This window comes from Canis lupus, chromosome 19 (genome assembly GCF_011100685.1).
Source record: "Canis lupus familiaris isolate Mischka breed German Shepherd chromosome 19, alternate assembly UU_Cfam_GSD_1.0, whole genome shotgun sequence".
Classification (NCBI taxonomy): Eukaryota; Metazoa; Chordata; class Mammalia; order Carnivora; family Canidae; genus Canis; species Canis lupus.
The window spans coordinates 12,952,044-12,972,773 of record NC_049240.1 but is presented as its reverse complement, the minus strand read 5'-3'; the positions used below and the strand labels follow the sequence as shown (position 1 = coordinate 12,972,773).

The 20,730-nt window shown below is 35.5% G+C and overlaps 1 protein-coding gene and 1 long non-coding RNA gene across 8 annotated transcripts in view; one reads left to right on the top strand and one right to left on the bottom strand.

Annotated features, from left to right (window-relative positions):
• The window catches only part of SCLT1 (sodium channel and clathrin linker 1), a 177,265-nt gene that overhangs the window by 14,615 nt on the left and 141,920 nt on the right, over positions 1 to 20,730 (bottom strand). Inside the window, exon 19 of one of the 7 annotated variants that reach the window (XM_038564638.1) lies at positions 14,882 to 14,915. The exons of 5 other annotated variants lie outside the window; for them this stretch is intronic. In XM_038564638.1, the coding sequence (XP_038420566.1) occupies positions 14,897 to 14,915 (19 nt within the window). In that variant the 3' untranslated portion in view covers positions 14,882 to 14,896. Of the gene's footprint in view, positions 1 to 14,881; positions 14,916 to 18,246; positions 18,307 to 20,730 lie in introns of those variants that run through there. One more of the 7 variants, XM_038564637.1, reaches the window with a different exon arrangement.
• Positions 6 to 20,730, top strand: part of LOC111091107 — a 44,904-nt gene continuing 24,179 nt past the window's right edge. Inside the window, exon 1 of the long non-coding RNA XR_005373921.1 lies at positions 6 to 146. This is a non-coding gene — a long non-coding RNA (uncharacterized LOC111091107). The remainder of the gene's footprint in view (positions 147 to 20,730) is intronic.

Sequence of the window (20,730 nt, the reverse complement as noted above, 5' to 3'; positions counted from 1 at the left end):
ATAAATGCCCACTTCTCTCCATTTCTATGGACATCATTCTGTTCTAAGCTGCTGTCATCTATTGATTGGAATACTGCAAAAATCTAAGATCTGGTCTCCCTGACTCCAGTTTTGCCCTTTCTCTAAGTCCATTTTCTACACAAGAGGTAAAGTGATCTTTTAAAGACCTAAGGGTGTTTAAAATTCTTCAATGATTTCCCACTATTTTACTTTAGTCTTTAACCTAAAATAGTCTTAAATATTTTAAAGTAAAAATATTTTACCTAAAATATCCTATAAGATTCTCATGATCTGATCCATGTCTAGTTCCTCAATCTTATACCTTCATTCTCTTTTACATGGGTTTATTCCTTCTTTTTTTTTTTTAAAGATTTTATTTATTTACTCATGAAAGACACAGAGAGAGAGAGAGGCAGAGACACAGGCAGAGGGAGAAGCAGGCTCCATGCAGGGAGCCCGACGTGGGACTCGATCCCAGGTCTCCAGGATCACACTCTGGACTGAAGGCAGCTCCAAACCGCTGAGCCACCTGGGCTGCCGGTTTATTCCTTCTTAATACCAGAGCTTTGTATTTGCTATTCACCTATCTGTCCGGAATATTTTCCTGGCTTTTTCGTACAGTGGATTTATTTCTATCATTCAGGCCTCAGTTCAAATGCCAGCTTTTCTCACCACTTTTTAAAAAATTGTGTAGTTCTTTCAGCTCCCACTCCATCCCAGTTACTGTCTATTGTATCAATTCATTCGTTTTCTTCATACCATTTAAAACATCTAAGATTATCTTATCTGTTGGTTTGCTTTTTTTTGCTCGTTGTCTCTCTGCATCAGATTGAAAGCTCTGAAGGAGGAGCAGCTATATTCACAAGGCTTAAAAAGGTGCCTGGAACACACAGGGTGGTTTTTAGCCTAGGCAATTTTAGGAAACTCCACAGAATCAGTTAATTAGTACATTTCATAATAACATTTCTAATATGCTATATTTTGCCTTTTCCAAGTTTTCACTACATTTTTGCTCTCAGAAGAAAATAAATTAGATAATTCAGTGATTATGTTTTCAGAGTAGCTACCACACATTCTCAAAGTGGTATCAAAATTTGGGAGATTCCTACTAGGAAAATGAATGTGAGATAGAGCTTTATGTATAAAAGTCATTCATGGGTAGCTTATTTTAAGAAGTTATTTGAAGAATAAACTCAAAGTTACAAAGTAATATGTGAGTTTTCTTCACAACACCTAATTTTAAGTGCTGATCTTAGGAAAAGAATGAGGGACTATAAAGTTCCTCATTCAACAAATACTGAAATGAATGCCTGTCATTCCACATATTATGCTAGGTGCTAGGGAGACAAGGAGGACTAAGACCCAGTTATTGCCATAGTGAAGTTATAAAGTACTAGATACTGAGAAGCTGAAATCAAGAGTTAGATGCTTAACTAAGTCACCCAGGCGCCCCAGCACTGAGTTTTTTTTAAGAAGACAAGTGACAGGGATCCCTGGGTGGCGCAGCGGTTTGGCTCCTGCCTTTGGCCCAGGGCGCGATCCTGGAGACCCAGGATCGAATCCCACGTTGGGCTCCCGGTGCATGGAGCCTGCTTCTCCCTCTGCCTATGTCTCTGCCTCTCTCTCTCTCTCTCTGTGTGACTATCATAGATAAATAAAAATTAAAAAAAAAAAAAAAAAGAAGACAAGTGACATGGTTAGATCTGAGTATCAGAAAATCTTGCTGATTACAGCAAGAAAAAGTAGTAAGGAAATATGACTGTGGTAAACTAGAGGGTTATAGCAGTAATCCAGATGACCAATATTGATAGCCTGAACTACTGGAGGGAAATGGCTAGATTCAAGAAATATTTAGGAGATAGAATTAGTAATAATTGATTTAGGGATATGAGGAGAAGTTCAGGATAACATCAAGCAAATCAAGGTTTGCTTGAGCAACTGGATAGATATTACCACTCATGGAATGGGAAATACAGGATGGAATAAAAACTTGGGTTATGTGTGAAATAATGGGTTTAGTTTTTAATATACTGATTTTGAGGTAACTATGGACATGCTCAGGAGAGAGTTGGAAATATAGATTATTTCAAAAAATGTCAGCACTAGATGCTGTTTTATAGTAATACTTAACTCTTTTCTGTTTGTCTCTGTCATAGAAATGGATATCATACCTAACCCGTACTGAAAGGAAGAGTTTGCACTCGAAATGTGCTTTAGTTCTTAGCTCACTGGCATACGTAACTGAAAAGTATGGTTATGAAGAGCAAAGTTTTCCCTACAATGCATGAGTTTCTTTGAAAATACCACAAATACTTTAAATAAAAAAAGAGAAGTTCCTTAAGGAATGGGAGCCTGAAAATTGGGCCAATATCTTAGGCATTATCATCTAACTATAATTGCTCAGATCATTCTGTTATTATTGAGGCAAGGTTTAAGATAAGAATAAGCCATGTATATTTTGGTTGATACAACATAGGGGAAATCCTCAATGCTTGAAATCCTTTAGTGATGACTAAAGATTAAATCACATAAGACTCTATTTTGTATTATATGAGAGAATTAAAAACAAAGGTATACTATTCGTTTCAGGAAAATGATGGATCTGCCAGCTGCAGCAAGTGCTTTCTTTGAAACTCTCTTATGACAAATTAACATAGCATGTGCCAGATGTTTTTTTCCTGTTGAATTATACTGTAATATGCTTCAGTTACTTTTAGTAATTATGCATTTTGTAATCTGCCAGTACCTGCAGCTGCCTCTCATTCCATTAAAAAAAAAAAAAAAACAACAGCTATGGCAGCCAAACATTACAGATATATAGCCAAGAATAATGTTTTAGAGACTGAAGAAAATTCCTTAGGCTCAAATGCTGTGTATTCATATAAATTCATATATCAATAAAATTGTACTGGATGTACAATATGTAATATATTCACCAGAAAAATATACCTATTTTTCATCAGAAAAATATTACATATTGTACATCCATTCATTCACGATTTTATTAGTCAACTATATGCCAGGTAAGACATTCGCTCATTGTCTTATAGAAGAAATAGATAAAAGTAGAAGTTATGCTACAATTCAGTAAGTGTTATAAAGAAGAATTTTTTTTTTTAAAGAATGTCATGTGAGTGTAGAAAAAGGAAAGACTTGATTTGTAAGAGAATTAAAAATATCTTACAGAAAAAATCATATTTGAGTTGAGTCTGGAAAGAAGAACATTTTTTTCAGGTGGGAAGCTGGGAAAGGACATCCTAACAAAGAAATAACATGTACAGACTACCTCTAGAATCATCCCTGATTCTTACCTTTTCCTTCATATTTCATATTCAATCCATCAGCACCTTCTATTAAATCTAAAAAAATACTCCCAACAAATTCACCTTTTTCTTTCTTCTTAGTCTAAGCCACCATTATCTCTTAATAAGAATCCTGCAGTAGCCTTTTAAATTTTTCCCCAGCTATATTACTCACTTTCATTTTCCACATAATAGCCACAGTGATCTTTAAGAAAAAAAATCAGATCAGGTAACTTTTTTCAAAACTGACCACTGTCCTTCATTCACACTTAAAACCCTTCAACGTGGCTAATAAAAACCTAGAAGATCAGGTTCTTGTCTGCAGCAGAGACAGGTCTTACCAAACACTGTTTGTTCCATATATATTTCCTAGATTCTTATGTAGTTAGATTGATTCCATATGACTAGTATGACCAATGAAGGTGAAAGGAAATGATGTGCTCACTTCAGAGCTGAGTTGGTTAAGAGCCAGCGTTCTTCTGTCCCTCTCTTTCCCTGTCTCAGTGATTTTGGGAAACCACATGTTTAAGATGGTGGAATTTTTATTAGCAGAGCCTTCCTGCAAAACCACCTGACAGGAGTAACGTGAGTAAGAAATAAATCTTTGCTATGTTAAAGTTTGTGAGACTGCAGAGTTTGTTTGCTGTGGTGGCTGGTAATATGTAATATAATACATTTCCTAAATCTGCCACTATTGACTTTATTTTGCATACCATTTCTTTTACTTCAAACATACCAAACGTATTCCTGCCTTGGGGTCTTTGCACTAACTGTTCTCTCTGCTTGGAATGCTTTCTCCTGATGTTTAAATGACAGGATCTTTTTTGTCTTTAGGTCTTAAGATCTATTTTCTCACAGGATCTTGTCTAGTGTTCTCCCCCATTCATCATCACAGGGACTTATTTAATTTTCTATATAGTACTTATTATCTGATTTAAACACACACACACACACACACACACACACACACACACACACACACTCTCTCTCTCTCTCTCTCTCTCAATAATTCTACTTTCCCAACAATAATCTACTATCTTCAAACAAAACAAAACAAAACAAAAAACAAGACAGGGACCTTGGGCTTTGCTGTATCGTCAGTACTTAAAGAATGATGCCATTCAATAAATATGTGATGAGTGAGTGGAGTGCAGACTAGGAGCTGTAAAAGGGCTGGCTGAGCACGTTTAGTTTATTGAAGTGGGAGTTCAGTGTGGCTGGAACACAAGAACATGAAGGACAGAGGTAGACAGGCAGATCGCTGATAAGGTGGAGAAAAGACTATAAAAAAACCCTATAGGTAACAATAAAACAAAAGTCTTTAGGTAGGCAGGGCCAGAATCATAATTGCTTTTCAGGAAGATAATTCTGACAACAGTATGAAAAGTGGACTAGAGCAGAACTGATGGCAGAGAAACCAGAGTGAAGGAGGCTGCTTTAACAGATGCGAAGAACCTGACAGGTGGCAAGGACACATATGTTACCACATGTTTACATAGATGCAAGTATTTTTTAAGGACTGATTCCTGTACCTGGAATTTCAAAGGATATGCCCAGTTTAAATCTGTCCGATACTGGCACATTACCTTATAAAAAGGATTTGCTAGTTTACACTCCCACCAATATTGTATACCTACTCTCATTTCTTCAGGTATTTGCAGACACTACATAATAACCATTTTTTTTACATTTTTTATCAATTTCTGGATAAAATTACTGTTTAAATTTGCATTTCTTCAGTGAATAGTGTGTGTGAACCTGATCTGCTAAGTTTAAGGAGCTCTGTATTTCTGCTTTGGTGCGCTGCCCTGTGTTATGCCTTGTGTTATCTTTCTATTAGGTTGTTCATCTTTTTCTTAATTATGGAATTCTTCATGAATTCTGCATATTGGGCAGCCCCGGTGGTGCAGCGGTTTAGCGCCGCTTGCAGCCCGGGGTGTGATCCTGGAGACCCGGGATCAAGTCCCACGTCGGGCTCCCTGCTTCTCCCTCTGCCTGTGTCTCTGCCTCTCATTCTCTCTCTGTGTATCTATGAATAAATAAATTAAAAAAATCCCTGTATTAAAAAAAAAAGAATTCTGCATATTAATCCTTTACTTTTTTGTCAATTGTCTTTTATCTTTGTTTAGTACCTTTCTTCATATAGAATTTTAATTTTTATGGTTAAATCAATTAATATTTTTCTTTTTTGCATTCTGGATTTTTTTGACTAGAGATTTTTTCCATTCCAAGATAATAAAAATAATCTTATTTCTTCTAATACCTTCTTCATTTAGCTTGTTAATCTACCTGGAATTTACCTTATTTACAGAACACAGAATATTCTAAGTGATCTAAAATTTTTCCAACATCATTTTTTCACCGATTCAAAATGGCATATTGTCATGAACAAAATTTCTAATTTTACATGGTTTATGTTTTACTATATTCTGTCCAAATTATCTATTTCCATGTCAACACTACCATACAGCTTTCCATATTTTGATATTTGGCAGGGTAACTCTCATCTCACTGTTTTCCTTTAGACGTTTTTGATTTAGGGGGTCCCTGGGTGGCTCAGTGGTTTAGCACTACCTTCGGCGCAGTGTGTGATCCTGGAGTCCCGGGATCAGGTTCCACATCAGGCTCCCTGCATGTAGCCTGCTTCTCCCTCTGCCTGTGTCTCTGCGTCTCTCTCTTTCTCTCTCTGTGTCTCTCATGAATAAATAAAATCTTTAGAAAAAAGTTTTTGATTTAATCTATAAAACTAACAAGGCCTCATTCAATTAAAATTACTATAGATACAGCATAGTTACAAATGTTATATATTAATAATAACTATTAAAATTATTTCCTCTTGGAAGCTCAAAATTCTATATTACATATATTTCAAGATAAAAGAGAAACTAAGAGAGAATAATTATAGATGAATTAATAAAATCTTACAAATTAATGCAAACTTCAAACTGAAAGAAGAGAGGAGCTTATATTTTTAAAAAGCTTTTATACTAGCTTTTTGAGACTAAGATGAAAAACTTCCTTCTATGGGAAAATTATTTAATTATTTTATGTTACATTTAATTATGGTTATACTTACTCATGGTAAGATCTTAAGAAATCATAGGTACCTGGTAATTATATTTAATTGTCAGTCATCAGAAGGAACAAAGGTTTCCAAGGGCAGCACAATCAGTCCAGAGGACTCTAGCATCCTAAAGGTTTTGTGGCTATGTTGCTATTTGGTTTTGCCTCTAATATTTTTCTAACTGTAATAAGTAGATGGACACATAATAAGCAAGAAAACAGCCAACTCATAAGAATTTAATTGTTATAAAGTAGCGAGGATAGAGGCAAACAGCCAAGTATTTTCAAGATTTGTTGAGTATAGACTAGCACTAAGTTTTTAAAAGGCACATTTTTAGGGAGAAAGCTTTGATGCTCCATATGGCACAATAAGGCACACTGGGAAGCAGGATGCTGGGACCTACTCTGAAAGAGCTCGTTTTTGATAGCTAGTAATAAACACGTTTTGTGTGAATGGCGGAATGTATAAATTCTTGGCATATGCAGAGAAACTTTTTTTTTTTTTTTATACAGAGAAACTCTTATAGGGAGAGTGAGATGCATCAAATGAGCCATTTGCTTAAGTACTGCTCTGTAGTTTATTTTGTAATTTACTATTAATGAAAGACCTAATAGGCTAAGGCCTGGATTTTACCATTGAATCATTCTGAAAACAATACCATTTCTAAGGGTAGCAAATGAATCCTTCCCCAAAGATACAGAAATATCATCTAGGAGTTAGCCTTGTGCACTATTGGTACAACATAGCATACCTCAAATTGCTGATGCCCGATATGGATGCTACTGTAAATATGTCCAGATCATCACATTTGTAACATATGTTTTTACTAGAATAAGCATAAATTTTAATTTTCTACTTCAAAAATTATAAGCTTATTGTAGTATCCATATAATTCTCTATTTTGACCAAGAGGTGAGATATGTCAGTGAAAATATTTTAGTAGCTACATTTCTATTGCAGAAAGATTTTTTTACTTGATTTCATATATATATTCCTCAGTGTTATTTATATCTCCAAAGAGAAGAGATACAACTTATATATATAAATCTTGCCTAAAATCTAGTGCTTTCTAAAACTAGTAATGTTTTCATAAATTAAAAATGGAATAAGCACGTGAGCTTCTCATGTAAGTCTCATGAAGTATATCATGGTTTACTCTGAATACAACAATCTCTCATCACTTGTAAAGGCAATTCCCTAAGCCCAGGGTTCACTGTTTGCTTCCTAAACATTTTACATGTAGGCATAAAGTTAATACCTTATAATTGCTATCATATAAATAAAGCCTTATAGTAATATATGGGGTTTATAGAGAAGTGGAAAGGATTGGGTCTGGGTGGGATTCGAATTCAGGTTTAATTGACTCTTGAGTTAGTGCTCTCATCTCTAATGCTGTGCTGCCTCCTTATGTGCTAAAAACATACTGTTTCTCAAGATTATTAAATACATAATCCTTTTGTGAAAGGAAATAATCTTAATGCAAAATCTTGTGAAAATATTCCTATGTTGAAAGTTAACATTTTAGTTTTGACATGTCTGGACATACTAGTACAATTTTAGTGACACAGAGACATGGAGAAAGTTTTTCTTAGTATATTCCAATGTAATTCTATTTCCAACTGTGTGGTTTAAACAATCAACATAGGAATATCAAGCAAGGTTAACTATAACCTACGAAAGCTAGATTTTCCCCTGCAAAACTTAAATATATGCAATGAAACCTTGTTAGAATATAATGCTTCCTCACATTTTTATAATTTTATAAAAATTATCATGCAACAAGAAATATTTAACTTAAGTATAATTATTCCCTTTAAAAAGATGTCTAAAGATGTATGGCTAATCTAAAAATTCAAAGCATGTAAAAAATGTAACCTATTTATTTATGATAACTGATTTACATTTAAGTAATCTTTCTCAATCTATTCAATCTACCTCAAATACCACAGAACATGGAGCTTTTAAAATTTATTCAAAACAGTGCTCTGTCTCAAAAGAAAGAGGGGTGATGGGTGGAAAAATCTATTTTTTTTTTTTGTTTTTTGCTCCGTCTTTAATAAGAGCATTCAGAGAGAGATTCTTTCTGTAAGTACTGCAAGATTATTAAAAATAGTTACACTGAACCAGAATGGCAGAAGGAAAAGTAGTGATAATAATTAATATTCACTTGAATTTGAAAGGGTAAGATCATGATAAGAATTGAAAAGAATGCTGAAAACATCTTAAGGACATCCAAGGACTAGCAATTCAGGGACAGTAAAGCAATTAAAAAACAAAATTGAGTATATTTCTAATTTAATAGTAATATATATTTGCTTGATACTTTATAATTTGAGACATTTTGATATTTATACTTTTTCATAAATAACCCTAGAAAGCTAATGTAGCTTTTATTCTTGTAGATGATAAAACTGAGGCTTGGAAAAATTGATTTATACATAATCACACATTTGTGGGGCAGACATTGAATTTTAATTAGTGTGTTAGCTTTATACATACCCCAATGATTCTTACACTAAGATCTTAAGTCAGTCACTCATGTTTAGGAGAAAATCTTTTAGGTCTCTAAAAATTGGTACTTCAATAGCTCATTGTTTTAGGTCACTGATAAATATATGAGTCTAAGCTTATATTTTTCCATATGTGAAAGGCTATTGAAATAAGTTATGCATAAAAGATGGAGATCACTTTGGGAAACCATAGTTAGATCTCTAAGATTCTTTTTTATTTTTATTTATTTATTTTTTTAAAGATTTTATTTTTATTTATTCATGACAGACACGGAGAGAGAGAGAGAGGCAGAGACACACAGGCAGAGAGAGAAGCAGGCTCCATACAGGGAACCCAACGTGGGACTTGATCCTGGCTCTCCAGGATCATGCCCTGGGCTCAAGGCAGCGCTAAACCTGAGCCACCAGTGCTGCCCGATCTCTAAGATTCTATGTAAACTGGAGATAAAATGAACATAATGCCTTCAGTTATGTGCTGAATGGATGTTCATATTGATACGTTACTTAAGAAGCGAGAACAATTTAAGTTCTTAGCAATGACATGCAAATTGAGTTTGATATAAATTCAAATTCAATGAAATGGTAAAAGAAATAAAGAATTAACTTACTAAAAACGGAGATTAAATTGCTAAAACTGTGGTAGCTGAGTAAACTTCCATTAGTATAGGTATTTATAGTCTGATTCTCCAAGTAGAATGTAGTGTCTCTGATGGCAGGGCAATATCTGCCTTTTTTTTTTTTTTTATACTGATTTTAAAAGCTATTTTAAAAAATATTGCATAGTATAAAAAAATCATAATCGTACCCATTTTTGGTGTCAAGTGATGGTATTATTCTCCTGATTTTGAAGGAAATAATTCTATTTCCTTTCTTTCCTTTTATCTAAGAGGTAAGAAAAAATCACTAAATTACTGGAAATTTGGTAGCTTTAACTTATTTAAGGTTTGGAAGGTTGTTTACCAAAACCTAGTTTTTAAGGCTGGACAGAGAAGAGGGTGAATTCTGAAACTGAAAAAAATCCTAGTTGTATTTACTGGATTCAAGGTACAAAAAAAAAAAAAGGTACAACTGGAGTCAAGACACAGACTGCTTCTTGACTAGGCTAGGCAGGGCTTTGTTACCTAATGTGATCTGCTGGGCTTATCTGACTACTGTGGACCAGCACTGGTGGAAAGTCTAAAAAATTTACAATCTGGGCAGCCCAGGTGGCTCAGTGGTTTAGTGCTGCCTTTGGCCCAGGTTGTGATCCTGGAGACCCGAGTTCGAGTCCCATGTCAGGCTCCCTGTATGGAGCCTGCTTCTCCCTCTGCCTGTGTCTCTCAATCTCTCTCTCTCTCTCTGTGTCTCTCATGAATAAATAAAACCTTAAAAAAATTTACAATCCAAGATTTCATATAAGTAGGAATGTTCCTTAGAAGACTGGTTGGTTAGTTTTAAATTGCTTATTACATGAATTTTAGTTATTTCTCTCTTGAGGACAGTTAACTATTTCATGTGGCTATAATATATTAAGTATTCTATTTTTTATGGAAATTTGTTTTCAAAAAAGATTATTTTTAATTGAGAATCCAACTGGAGGCAGTATAGCAAAATGTAGATGAAATCTATGGGACAAATAAAAAGTTTGGCCTTATACTGGAGAAGGGACAGTTTATCTCATTACAGAAAGATATATGGGAAAAGATGCAATAGAAATATAAATGAATGGTTCAACCAGGAAATTAAAGAAGAATTAAAAAGATTTATGCGAACTAATGAAAATGAAAGCACAACTGTTTGCAATCTTTGGGACACAGCAAAGGAAGTCCTAGGAGGGAAGTATATTTCAATACACGCCACTCTCAAAAAATTAGAGTAATCTCAAATACACAAGTTAACCTTACACCTAAAGGAGCTGGAAAAAGAACAGCAAATAAAGCCTAAATCCAGGGATCCCTGGGTGGCGCAGCGGTTTGGCGCCTGCCTTTGGCCCAGGGCGTGATCCTGGAGACCCGGGATCGAATCCCACGTCGGGCTCCCGGTGCATGGAGCCTGCTTCTCGCTCTGCCTCTCTCTCTCTCTCTCTCTCTCTGTGACTATCATGAATAAATAAATAAAATCTTTAAAAAAAAATAAATAAAGCCTAAATCCAGCAGGAAAAGAGAAATAATAAAGATTAGAACAGAAATCAATGAAATAAAAACCAGAAGAACAGTAGAACAGATCAATGAAACTAGGAGCTGGTTCTTTGAAAGAATCAGATAAACTCCTAGCTAGACTTATCAAAAAGAAAAGAGAAAGGACTCAGATTAATAAAATAATGAGAGAGAGGAGAGATCACAATCAATACCAAGGAAATAGAAATAATTTTAAGAACATATTATGAGCAATTATTGCCAACAAATTAGGCAATCTGGAAGAAGTGGATGCATTCCTAGAAACTTATAAACTACCAAAACTGGAACAGGAAGAAATAGAAAACCTGAACAGACCCATAACCAGCAAGGAGATTGAAGCAGTAATCAAAAACTTCCCCCCAAAACAAGCTTCGCAGGGTAATTCTACCAAACATTTAAAGATGAATTAATACTTATTATTTCTGCTGTTTCAAAAAATAGAAATGGAAGTAAAACTTCTAAACTTGTTCTATGAGGCCAACATTACCTTGATCCCAAAACCAGATGAAGACCCTATCAAAAGGGAGAATTACAGACCAATATCCCTGATGAACATGGATATCAAAATACTCACTAAGATACTAGCCAATGGTATCCTGTTAACAGTACCTTGATCCCAAAACCAGACGAAGACCCTATCAAAAGGGAGAATTACAGACCAGTATCCTTGATAAATATGGATATCAAAATACTCACCCAGATACTAGCCAATGGTATCCTGTTAACAGTACATTAAAAGGATTATTTACCACAACCAAGTGGGATTTATTCCTGGGATGCAAGAGTGGTTCAACATTCACAAATCAATAATGTGATAGACCATATTAATAAAAGAAAAGAGAAGAACCATATGATTCTCTCAATTGGTGCAGATAAAGTATTTGACAAAATGCAGCATCCTTTCTTGATAAAAACACTCTGCCATGTAGGGATAGAGGAAACATACCTTAGTATCATAAAAGCCACCTATGAAAAGCCCACAGCAAATATCATTCTCAATGGGGAAAAACAGAGCTTTTCCCCTAAGGTCAGGAACACAACAGGGATGTCTACTATCACCATTGCTGTTCAACATAGTACGAGAAGTCCTGGCCTCAATAACAGACAACAAAAAGGAATAAAAAGCATCCAAATTGGTAATCAAACTCTCTCTCTTTGCAGATGACGTGATACTGTATGTGAAAAACCCAAAAGACTCCACCCCCAAATTGCTAGAACTCACACAGCAATTCAGCAATGTGGCAGGATACAAAATTAAGGCACAGAAATCAGTTGCATTTCTATACACTAATAATGAAACTGAAGAAAGAGAAATCAAGGAATCGATCCCATTTACAGTTGTACCCAAAACCAAAAGATATCTAGGAATAAACCTAACCAAAGAGGTAAAGGATCTGTACTCTAAAAACTACAGGACACTTATGAAAGATATTGAGGAAGACACAAAGAGATGGAAAAACACTCCATGCTTACGGATTGGAAGAACAAATATTGTGAAAATGTCTATGCTACCCAAAGTGATCTACACACTCAGTGCACTCTCTATCAAAATACCATCGACATTTTTCAGAATTGGAACAAATAATCTTAAGATTTGAATGGAACCAGAAAAACCCCAAATAGCCAGAGGCATGTTGGGGGACAAAAAAACCAACCAGAGCTGGGAGCATCACAATGCCTAACTTTGAGCTATATTGCAAAGCTGTGATCATCAAGACAGTATGGTACTGGCACAAAAACAGACACAGATCAATGGAACAGAAAGCAGAACCCAGAAGTGGACGCTTAATTCTATGGTTCAACTAAACTTCAACAAAGCAGGAAAAAAATACTCAATGGAAAAAAGACAGTCTCTTCAATAAATGGTACTGGGAAATTAGACAGCCACATGCAGGAGAATGAAACTAGACAATTCTCTTACATCGTATACAAAAATAAACTCAAAATGGATGAAAGACCTAAATGCGAGACAGGAATCCATTAAAATCCTAGAAGAGAACTGCACAGGCAGCAACATTTTTGACCTCAGCTACAGCAGCTTCTTGCATGACACATCTCTAAAGGCAAAGGAAACAAAAGCAAAAACGAACTACTGGGACTTCATCAAGATTAAAAGCTTCTGCATAGCAAAGGAAATAGTCACAAAACTAAAAGGCAACTTACAGAATGGAAGAATATATTTGCAAATGACATATCAGATAAAGGGCTAATATCCAAGATCTATAAAGAACTTATCAAACTCAACACCCAAAAACCCAAATAATCCAGTCAAGAAATGGGCAGATGATATGAACAGACATTTCTCCAAATACCTACCCAATGCCAACAGACACTTGAAAAAATGCTCCACATCTCTTGGCATCAGGGAAATACAAATAAAAAACACAGTGATATACCACTTTATACACTAGTTAGGTGACTAAAATAAACAAGACAGGAAACAAATGTTGGCGAGGATATTGAGAATGTGGAACCCTCTTACACTGTTGGGGGGAATCCAAGCTAGTGCAGCCTCTGGAAAACAGTGTGGAGGTTCCTCAAGAAGTTAAAAATAGAGCTACCCTACAACCCAGCAATTGCTCTACTTGGTATTTAACCTAATGATACTGATGTAGTAAAACAAAGGGGTACCTGCACCTCAATGTTTATAGCAGCAATGTCCACAAGAACCAAATTGTGGAAGGAGCCGAGATGTCCTTCGACAGATAAATGGATAAAGAAGATGCAGTATATATACAATGAAATATTACTCAGTCATCAGAAAGGATAAATACCTACCATTTACATCAGTGTGGATGGAACTGGGGGTATTATGCTAAGTGAAATAAGTCAATCAGAGAAAGACCATTATCATATGGTTTCACTCATATGCGAAATACAAGAGTGCAGAGGACCCTAAGGGAAGGAGGGGAAACTGAATGGGAAAAACTCAGAGAGGGAGTCAAACTATGAGAAACTCTTAACTCTGGGAAACAAACTGGGGGTTGCTGGAGGGGAACTGGGAGGGATGGGGTAGCTCGGTGATGGGCACTAAGGAGGGTACTTGATGTAATAACACTGGGTGTTACATACAACTGATGAATTACTGAAAACTACATCTGAAACTAATGACGTACTATATGTTGGCAAATTGAATTTAAATTAAAAAAAAGAAATATAAACACAGTAGAAGTTCTCTTCTGATTGCTTCTCTTAGTGAAAGAGGAACTGAGGTTACCAAATGAAAGTGATGATGGAAAGGAGATGTGAAAGATTTGAGGAAGGACAAGAGGGTATGAAATAGGTGCCAAGGAGAACAGAATATAGACTGACTACCTGGCAGCATAAAGATCCTTTTTGTGATCACGGATTTAGAGTGAGCTCACTAGCACAGCTGTGTGCTTTTGTCTAGCCACCATAAGCTGAACGGGTGAAGGTACAGGGAGGACAACAAAGTGGATGTAATCAGGGCTTATTCAACAAAAAGAAGAGAAAATGTCAGGAGAGTTCAGGATGATTATCCCTGCTGATTCTTTCTAAAACTAACTCCCTTCTAAACATATACCTATTCCCCTTTTCTGCTCTACCTTTCTCTTCAGCACTTATTATCTACCACATTATATATTTAATTTGTCTTGTTTACAGTCTCTATTAGAATGAAAGCTCCATGAGAGTAAGGTTTTTTGTCTGTCTAGTTCACTGTTACAGTCTTCAAAAAGAATTAAATTATTTGTGATGACAGGTAACAAGACTGATATTTTTTTGACAGCAAACTCATTCTAGGAAACTCTTTTCAATCAGTCATACATGGAGCTACTCTGCTTGCTCATAAAGTTGGACTTGCATCCAGAATTCAGGCTGAAGGGATTCTTCTTTGGTCTTGTACTACTGGTTAGCAGTACTCCTTTAAAAAAAAAACACATTTCAATAATTCAACTGAATCAACTATAAACATTCTAAAGAATACCTATCAAGTGCCCAACACTATGCTATGGATTTTATGTTTACATAAATAGTTATGTTCATATATACATACTCATTCAACAAATATTATGTGACAATAACTACTGATATATCGGTGTCTGTGGATATATATACATGCAGGGACCACAGAAGGTTGTGACATATGATCAATGTGTACTTGAAATTTCAAGATAAAGGAATAATGGAGAGACAGGAATCAAAAGTGGCTCCTAAATTGTCAAATTATGGAACCTGTGTATACTTTGAGTATCCTGTAAATACTGAGTAAAAGTTAACCCCAATTAAAAAAATAATATAGGAAAGTGGAATTTTTCCTTGAGAACAGAAATCCCTAACAAAGTTAAAAAAAATTCAGAACAGGAGTTCAAACATGATTGGATAAAGACACATTGTTTTGTGGAATATTTTATCCTATGAGAGTATGATCTTGATTATGAGCAGTACCAATTTAAAAAAAACTTATTTCACCAAATCCTGGTGCCTATGTCATAGACTAGGTATTCCTTTATCACTAAACAGTTTTCATAATATTTATTAGAATGGGTAGCATTTTTGAAACTTTATGAGAAGAGAAAAAAGTTTCACTTATAAGGCAGTGGTGTAATTATGGGAATTTATGTTTCTTAGTCTCTTGAATAGTGGGGACACATTATACTTTATCATGTTTCACAAAGTTCAAATGTATTTTAAAAACTAAAATTATGCATGAATGATCAAAATTGTAAGACAAATTTGTCCTAGAAAAGAAACAATAATTGAAAAAAATCAACTAGCTTTCATTCATCCATTCAATAAATACATTCTGAGTACCTATTAGGGCTAGACATTCTTCGAGGGTCTAGGGATATAGTGGGGAACACAAGAGACAAGTTACTTTATGGAGTTGATATTACTGTGGCGGAGATAGCAAGATAAAAAGTGCTAAGAAATAAGTATAAAATGCAATTACTGTTAATGATGAATGCTATAAGGAAAAACAAAAGTGGATAATGGGATGTAGTAATTTCTAAGAGCGGGGCTTTGTCTTACTCATCTTTGTGTTTCTTTTTTTTTTTTTTTTAAAGATTTTATTTATTCATGAGAGACAAGAGACATACAGAGAGAAAGAGGCAGAGACACGGGCAGAAGGAGAAGCAGGCTCCATGCAGGGAGCCCGACATGGGACTCTATCCCGGGTCTCCAGGATCACACCCCAGGCTGCAGGCATCACAAAACCACTGCGCCACCAGGGCTGCCCATCTTTGTGTTTCTATAGCATCTAGCGGAATGCTTAGAAAAAGAGTGGTCACTCAGATTTTTTTAAAAATTAAATCTGAGTTTTTAAGGTATCTGCTTTTGTTTCTGGAAGTATGTGTATAAATCTGCAAACTGAAGTATTAGATACTTTTAATTAGACACTTTAAATTCAGAACTTAATTCTGAACATAATGGAGTCAAGAAATAGCCAAGATGCAAATAATCTTGCCAAACACTTTTGAAGGTATAATAAAACTCCAAATCAGAGCAAATTTGGGTATTTTCAGGTAAGTTTACTAATACAATAAAGCAAGTATATAAAATTTTAATGTGCTTATATTCTTGTAGAGTTTATACCATTTTAATAATCTACGTGTAATTTTAATACAATGGTAATATTAAACAAAATTGACTTATTCATTACTTTTTTTCCCTGAGAACTATGGAAAAATCAAGGGTAAAGAGACCCACAAAGAAGTGGCACTGCCTTTCTCTTAAACCTGATGCAAAATATCTGCCAAGTGACAAAAGCTTTCTCTGAGTAGATTTACACTTTCTAATCACCAAAGCATACTGACTGAAGAAAAAGCTATTATGTTAGAAAATGGGATGTTAAATCTTTACAGGACATCCTCAGTTTGGGAAGTCTCTTGCTAAGCAAGAAGTATAGTTACAAATTATGCTACATTTTTCAAGATGTTTTTAAGATCTCAGCTAACATGACAGGTAATTTTTTATCTCTCATTTCAACACTGTGATATAAATAAATCAAAGTTAGGCACTTCTGTCCTATTTAAATAATGTGTCCTTATACCCCAGGCTTATGACTCCCTACTATTAGTTACTTCAAAGTATAATATAGTTGTTTTTAAATGTTGTCTTGACTCAGTTTTGAGGCCCTACACTTTCCGTTCTTGTGCAGCCAATTAAATTCACACTATCCACTTTACCTACTGGGCTCTCATAATCTGGGCCACTCTACACCTGCCTTAACTGCCCCAGGGCCAGATATCAGACAACCAGAGCCCACTGAAATCATTCAAATTAGCTAATCCTAAAATTACCTACCCTATCTCATTCCTTCCACAGAAATTACAATAAAGGGACTTGCCCAGTTTCCCCTACTCCCTTTGCCTTGTGATCAACCCTGGTGCTTCCCCCGAGTGGCCTTTTGTAGAGTGCTGTGTTTGCCCCAGGGAACTCTGATTATAAGAATCTATAAATCTCTTTCTCATGTGTTTCTCTTGATCTGAGTCTGGCCTCACTATACCTGAAAGTAATATAGTTAAAACACAAAGGTACACAACATATTTTAGTTAAGAAATAATACTAGTATCAATGCTAATGTTTATAATTAGCAGTAGTATGTTGTATAAGTGTAACATTGGTTCTAATGCCTAATTATTTTGTTGCTATAGTCCATTTCAACCTCCAGGATGCTGTAATTGATCAGAGACACATGTAAACTCTGTATAAGACAAAAATTATCTAAGATTTTCACCCAGTTTTCACCAAGACACATCACTGTGCTAAATGAAGTGGATATATATATTTTAAAGATTTTATTTATTTATTCACGAGAGACAGAGAGAGAGAGACACAGAGACACAGGCAGAGGAGAAGCAGGCTCCATGTAGGGAGCCTGATGTGGGACTTGATCCTGCGTCTCCAGGACCACATGCTGGACTGAAGATGGCGCTAAACCGCTAAGCCACTGGGGCTGCCCGTGAAGTGGATATTTTTAAAGAGTATATGCTTGGATCCAGTAAAAGTACACTAAGCCATGCAGATTAATCGATGCATGAAAAACTCTCCAACACTTTAAAAGCATTAACGAAATGAAAATATTGCAAAAAGTCCCAAGACAATTACTGAATGGAAGTTTTTTATTTTTATTTTTATTTTATTTTATTTATTTATTCATGATAGACACAGAGAGAGAGAGTGGCAGAGACACAGGCAGAGGGAGAAGCAGGCCCCATGCAGGGAGCCCGACGTGGAACTCAATCCCAGGACTCCAGGATCACGCCCTGGTCTGAAGGCAGGCGCTTAAACTGCTGAACCACTGGCTGCCCCTGAATGGAAGTTTTTAAGGAGAAAAATCAGAATATTGGAGCACCAATGCTTTTTATGCCCTGGAAGGCATTTACAATACCCCACATTTAGGATTTGGTTCTGTTACCACTCAGAGAAAAGGTTATTTTTCTTCTCCTGTTTTGGTCATAAGCAAAACAGGAGAAGAAAAAAAAAGAAACATTCCTGTGAAGTTATGGCCACAGACCAGCCATCTTACAGATTTACCTCAAAGAACAAATGTCTATGGAAGGCCAGAAAGCCTACCTTTGGTAATGTGCTCAAAACCAGAAGTACTCCAAGGCACCAAGAAGCAGCAAGGCAAAGCCTATCTATGTATAAACCCTGTAACAAAAATTTTCTGGGGCAGTTACTAACAAGCAGATAGAGAATCTAGACAGAAACAAACCAACAGAAACAAATTTGTCTGATACTGAATTTATCAGATGTAGACTTTCAAGTAATGTTTACTATTTTAAAAGAAATGCAAGGCAAACTTAGAAATGTCAGCAAGAAACAGGAGACTCTAAGAATGTAAAATGGCAGATGTGACAAAGTTAAATAGAACTTCCAGTAACAAAAAAACTCCCTAAGATAACTCAATGGACACATACAGTAGACTGAACACAAAAAGACAACTTATAAAACACTAGATTTGAAGAAACTGTCAGAGTGCAGCACAGTAGAAGAAAACAATGGAAATAAAGAGAGACATAGGAATGTAATATAAAAGTCTAACATACCTTTGAGCAGAGTCCCAGAAGGGTGGAAGAGAGAGAATTGAGCAGGGGCTGTTTTTAAAAATCAATCTTACTGAGGTATAATTATTGAAATAAAATGTAGCCATTTTGAATATAGAGCTTGATAAAGTTTGACAAATGCATATACCCGCACAACTACAATCACAGCTAATATACAGAATATGTCCATCACCCCAAAATATTACCGTCATGACCCTGTGCAGTCATTGTCCACCACCAACCCCAGCCCTAGGTATTTATCATACTGCTGTCATTAGATTAGTCTTTTTTTTAGAATTTCATATAAATGTGATCATACATACCCTTCTTTGGCTTTTGTTTCATCTCACTTTTGACAATCATCCATATTACATTTAGCAGTGGTTTGTCCCTTTTCATTGCTATGTGTTTATCCACACAACTCTTAATAGCCATTTGGGTTGTTTCCCATTTTTGGCTATTATAAATAAAGTACTTACAAATATTTGTGCACAAGTTTTTTTTTGTGTGTGTGAATCTGTTTTAATTTCTTTAGGGTAAATAACTATGAGTACAACTGCATGGTTTCTATCATTATTGAACTGTAAGATTTATTTTTAATAGTCCCCAATTTCCTTACCTCTTGGTATTCAGAGCCCCACACTCAAGCAGGGCAGAAGGGGCTAAGGCTACACCTAATGACTTGCTTTTACTTAACGGGAAAAGGTTAAAGTGATGGGATGTCACTTCAAGATTAGGTTAAGAACAACCACAACTTTTGTTTTGCTTTCCTCTCTCTCCTCCTCTCCCTTTTTCTACCTCTTTTTCTCTCACTTCTTACTCTGAAGGAAGCAAGCTGCCACGTTGTGAATACACACATAAAGTGGCTCGTGAGGCAAGGAACTGACATCTGCCAACAATAGTTAACATCTGAGGCCTGTCACAGCTTTAGTGTGAACTTGGGAGTGAATCCTCCCTCTTGGAGCCTTGAGATGATTGCAGTTTCATGACAGATCCTGGGTCAGAGGCATTCTGGTTCAGACATGCCTGAATTCCTGACCCACAGAAACTGTGAAATAATAAATGTTGTTTTAAGCCACTAAGTTTTGGAGCAATTTGTTATATAGTAATAGATAACTGATATAAAGATTTTTAAATCAAATATGAAAATTTTTGGGCCATTATTTCTCAAAATACCCCTAACTCCCACCCTCACCCTCACCCTCCTTTATACTGCTTGATATTGTCTCTCTGGTCATTGAGGCTCTCTGATCTTTCCTCACTATGCTTCATTTTTGGATAGCTTTTTTTTTCTTTTCTGTCTTCAAGTTCTCTGATTTGTTCTTCTGCAGTGCATAATTTGTTGTTAATCCCATCCAGTACATTAAAGAATTTCCAGTATTATAATTTGCATGCCCAAATTTCCATTTGGCTTTTTGTATACTCCATTTCTTTTCTCATCATCTTTATGTGTTCCTTTAAATCACTGAGTATATTTAAAATTGCTAAAGTTCTTGTCTATTAATTGTGCCACTTCTGTCATTTCTAAATGTGTTTCCATGTACTGCTTTTTCTTCCTGGCTTTGGGTACCAGTTTTGCTTACCTAGTAATAAAAGTGTGGGATTTGTTCTTGCAGGCAGTTAAAATACTTGAGAACATGCTAGATTATTTTGAGGCGTGGTTTTAAGTCTTCTCAAAGTGAATTT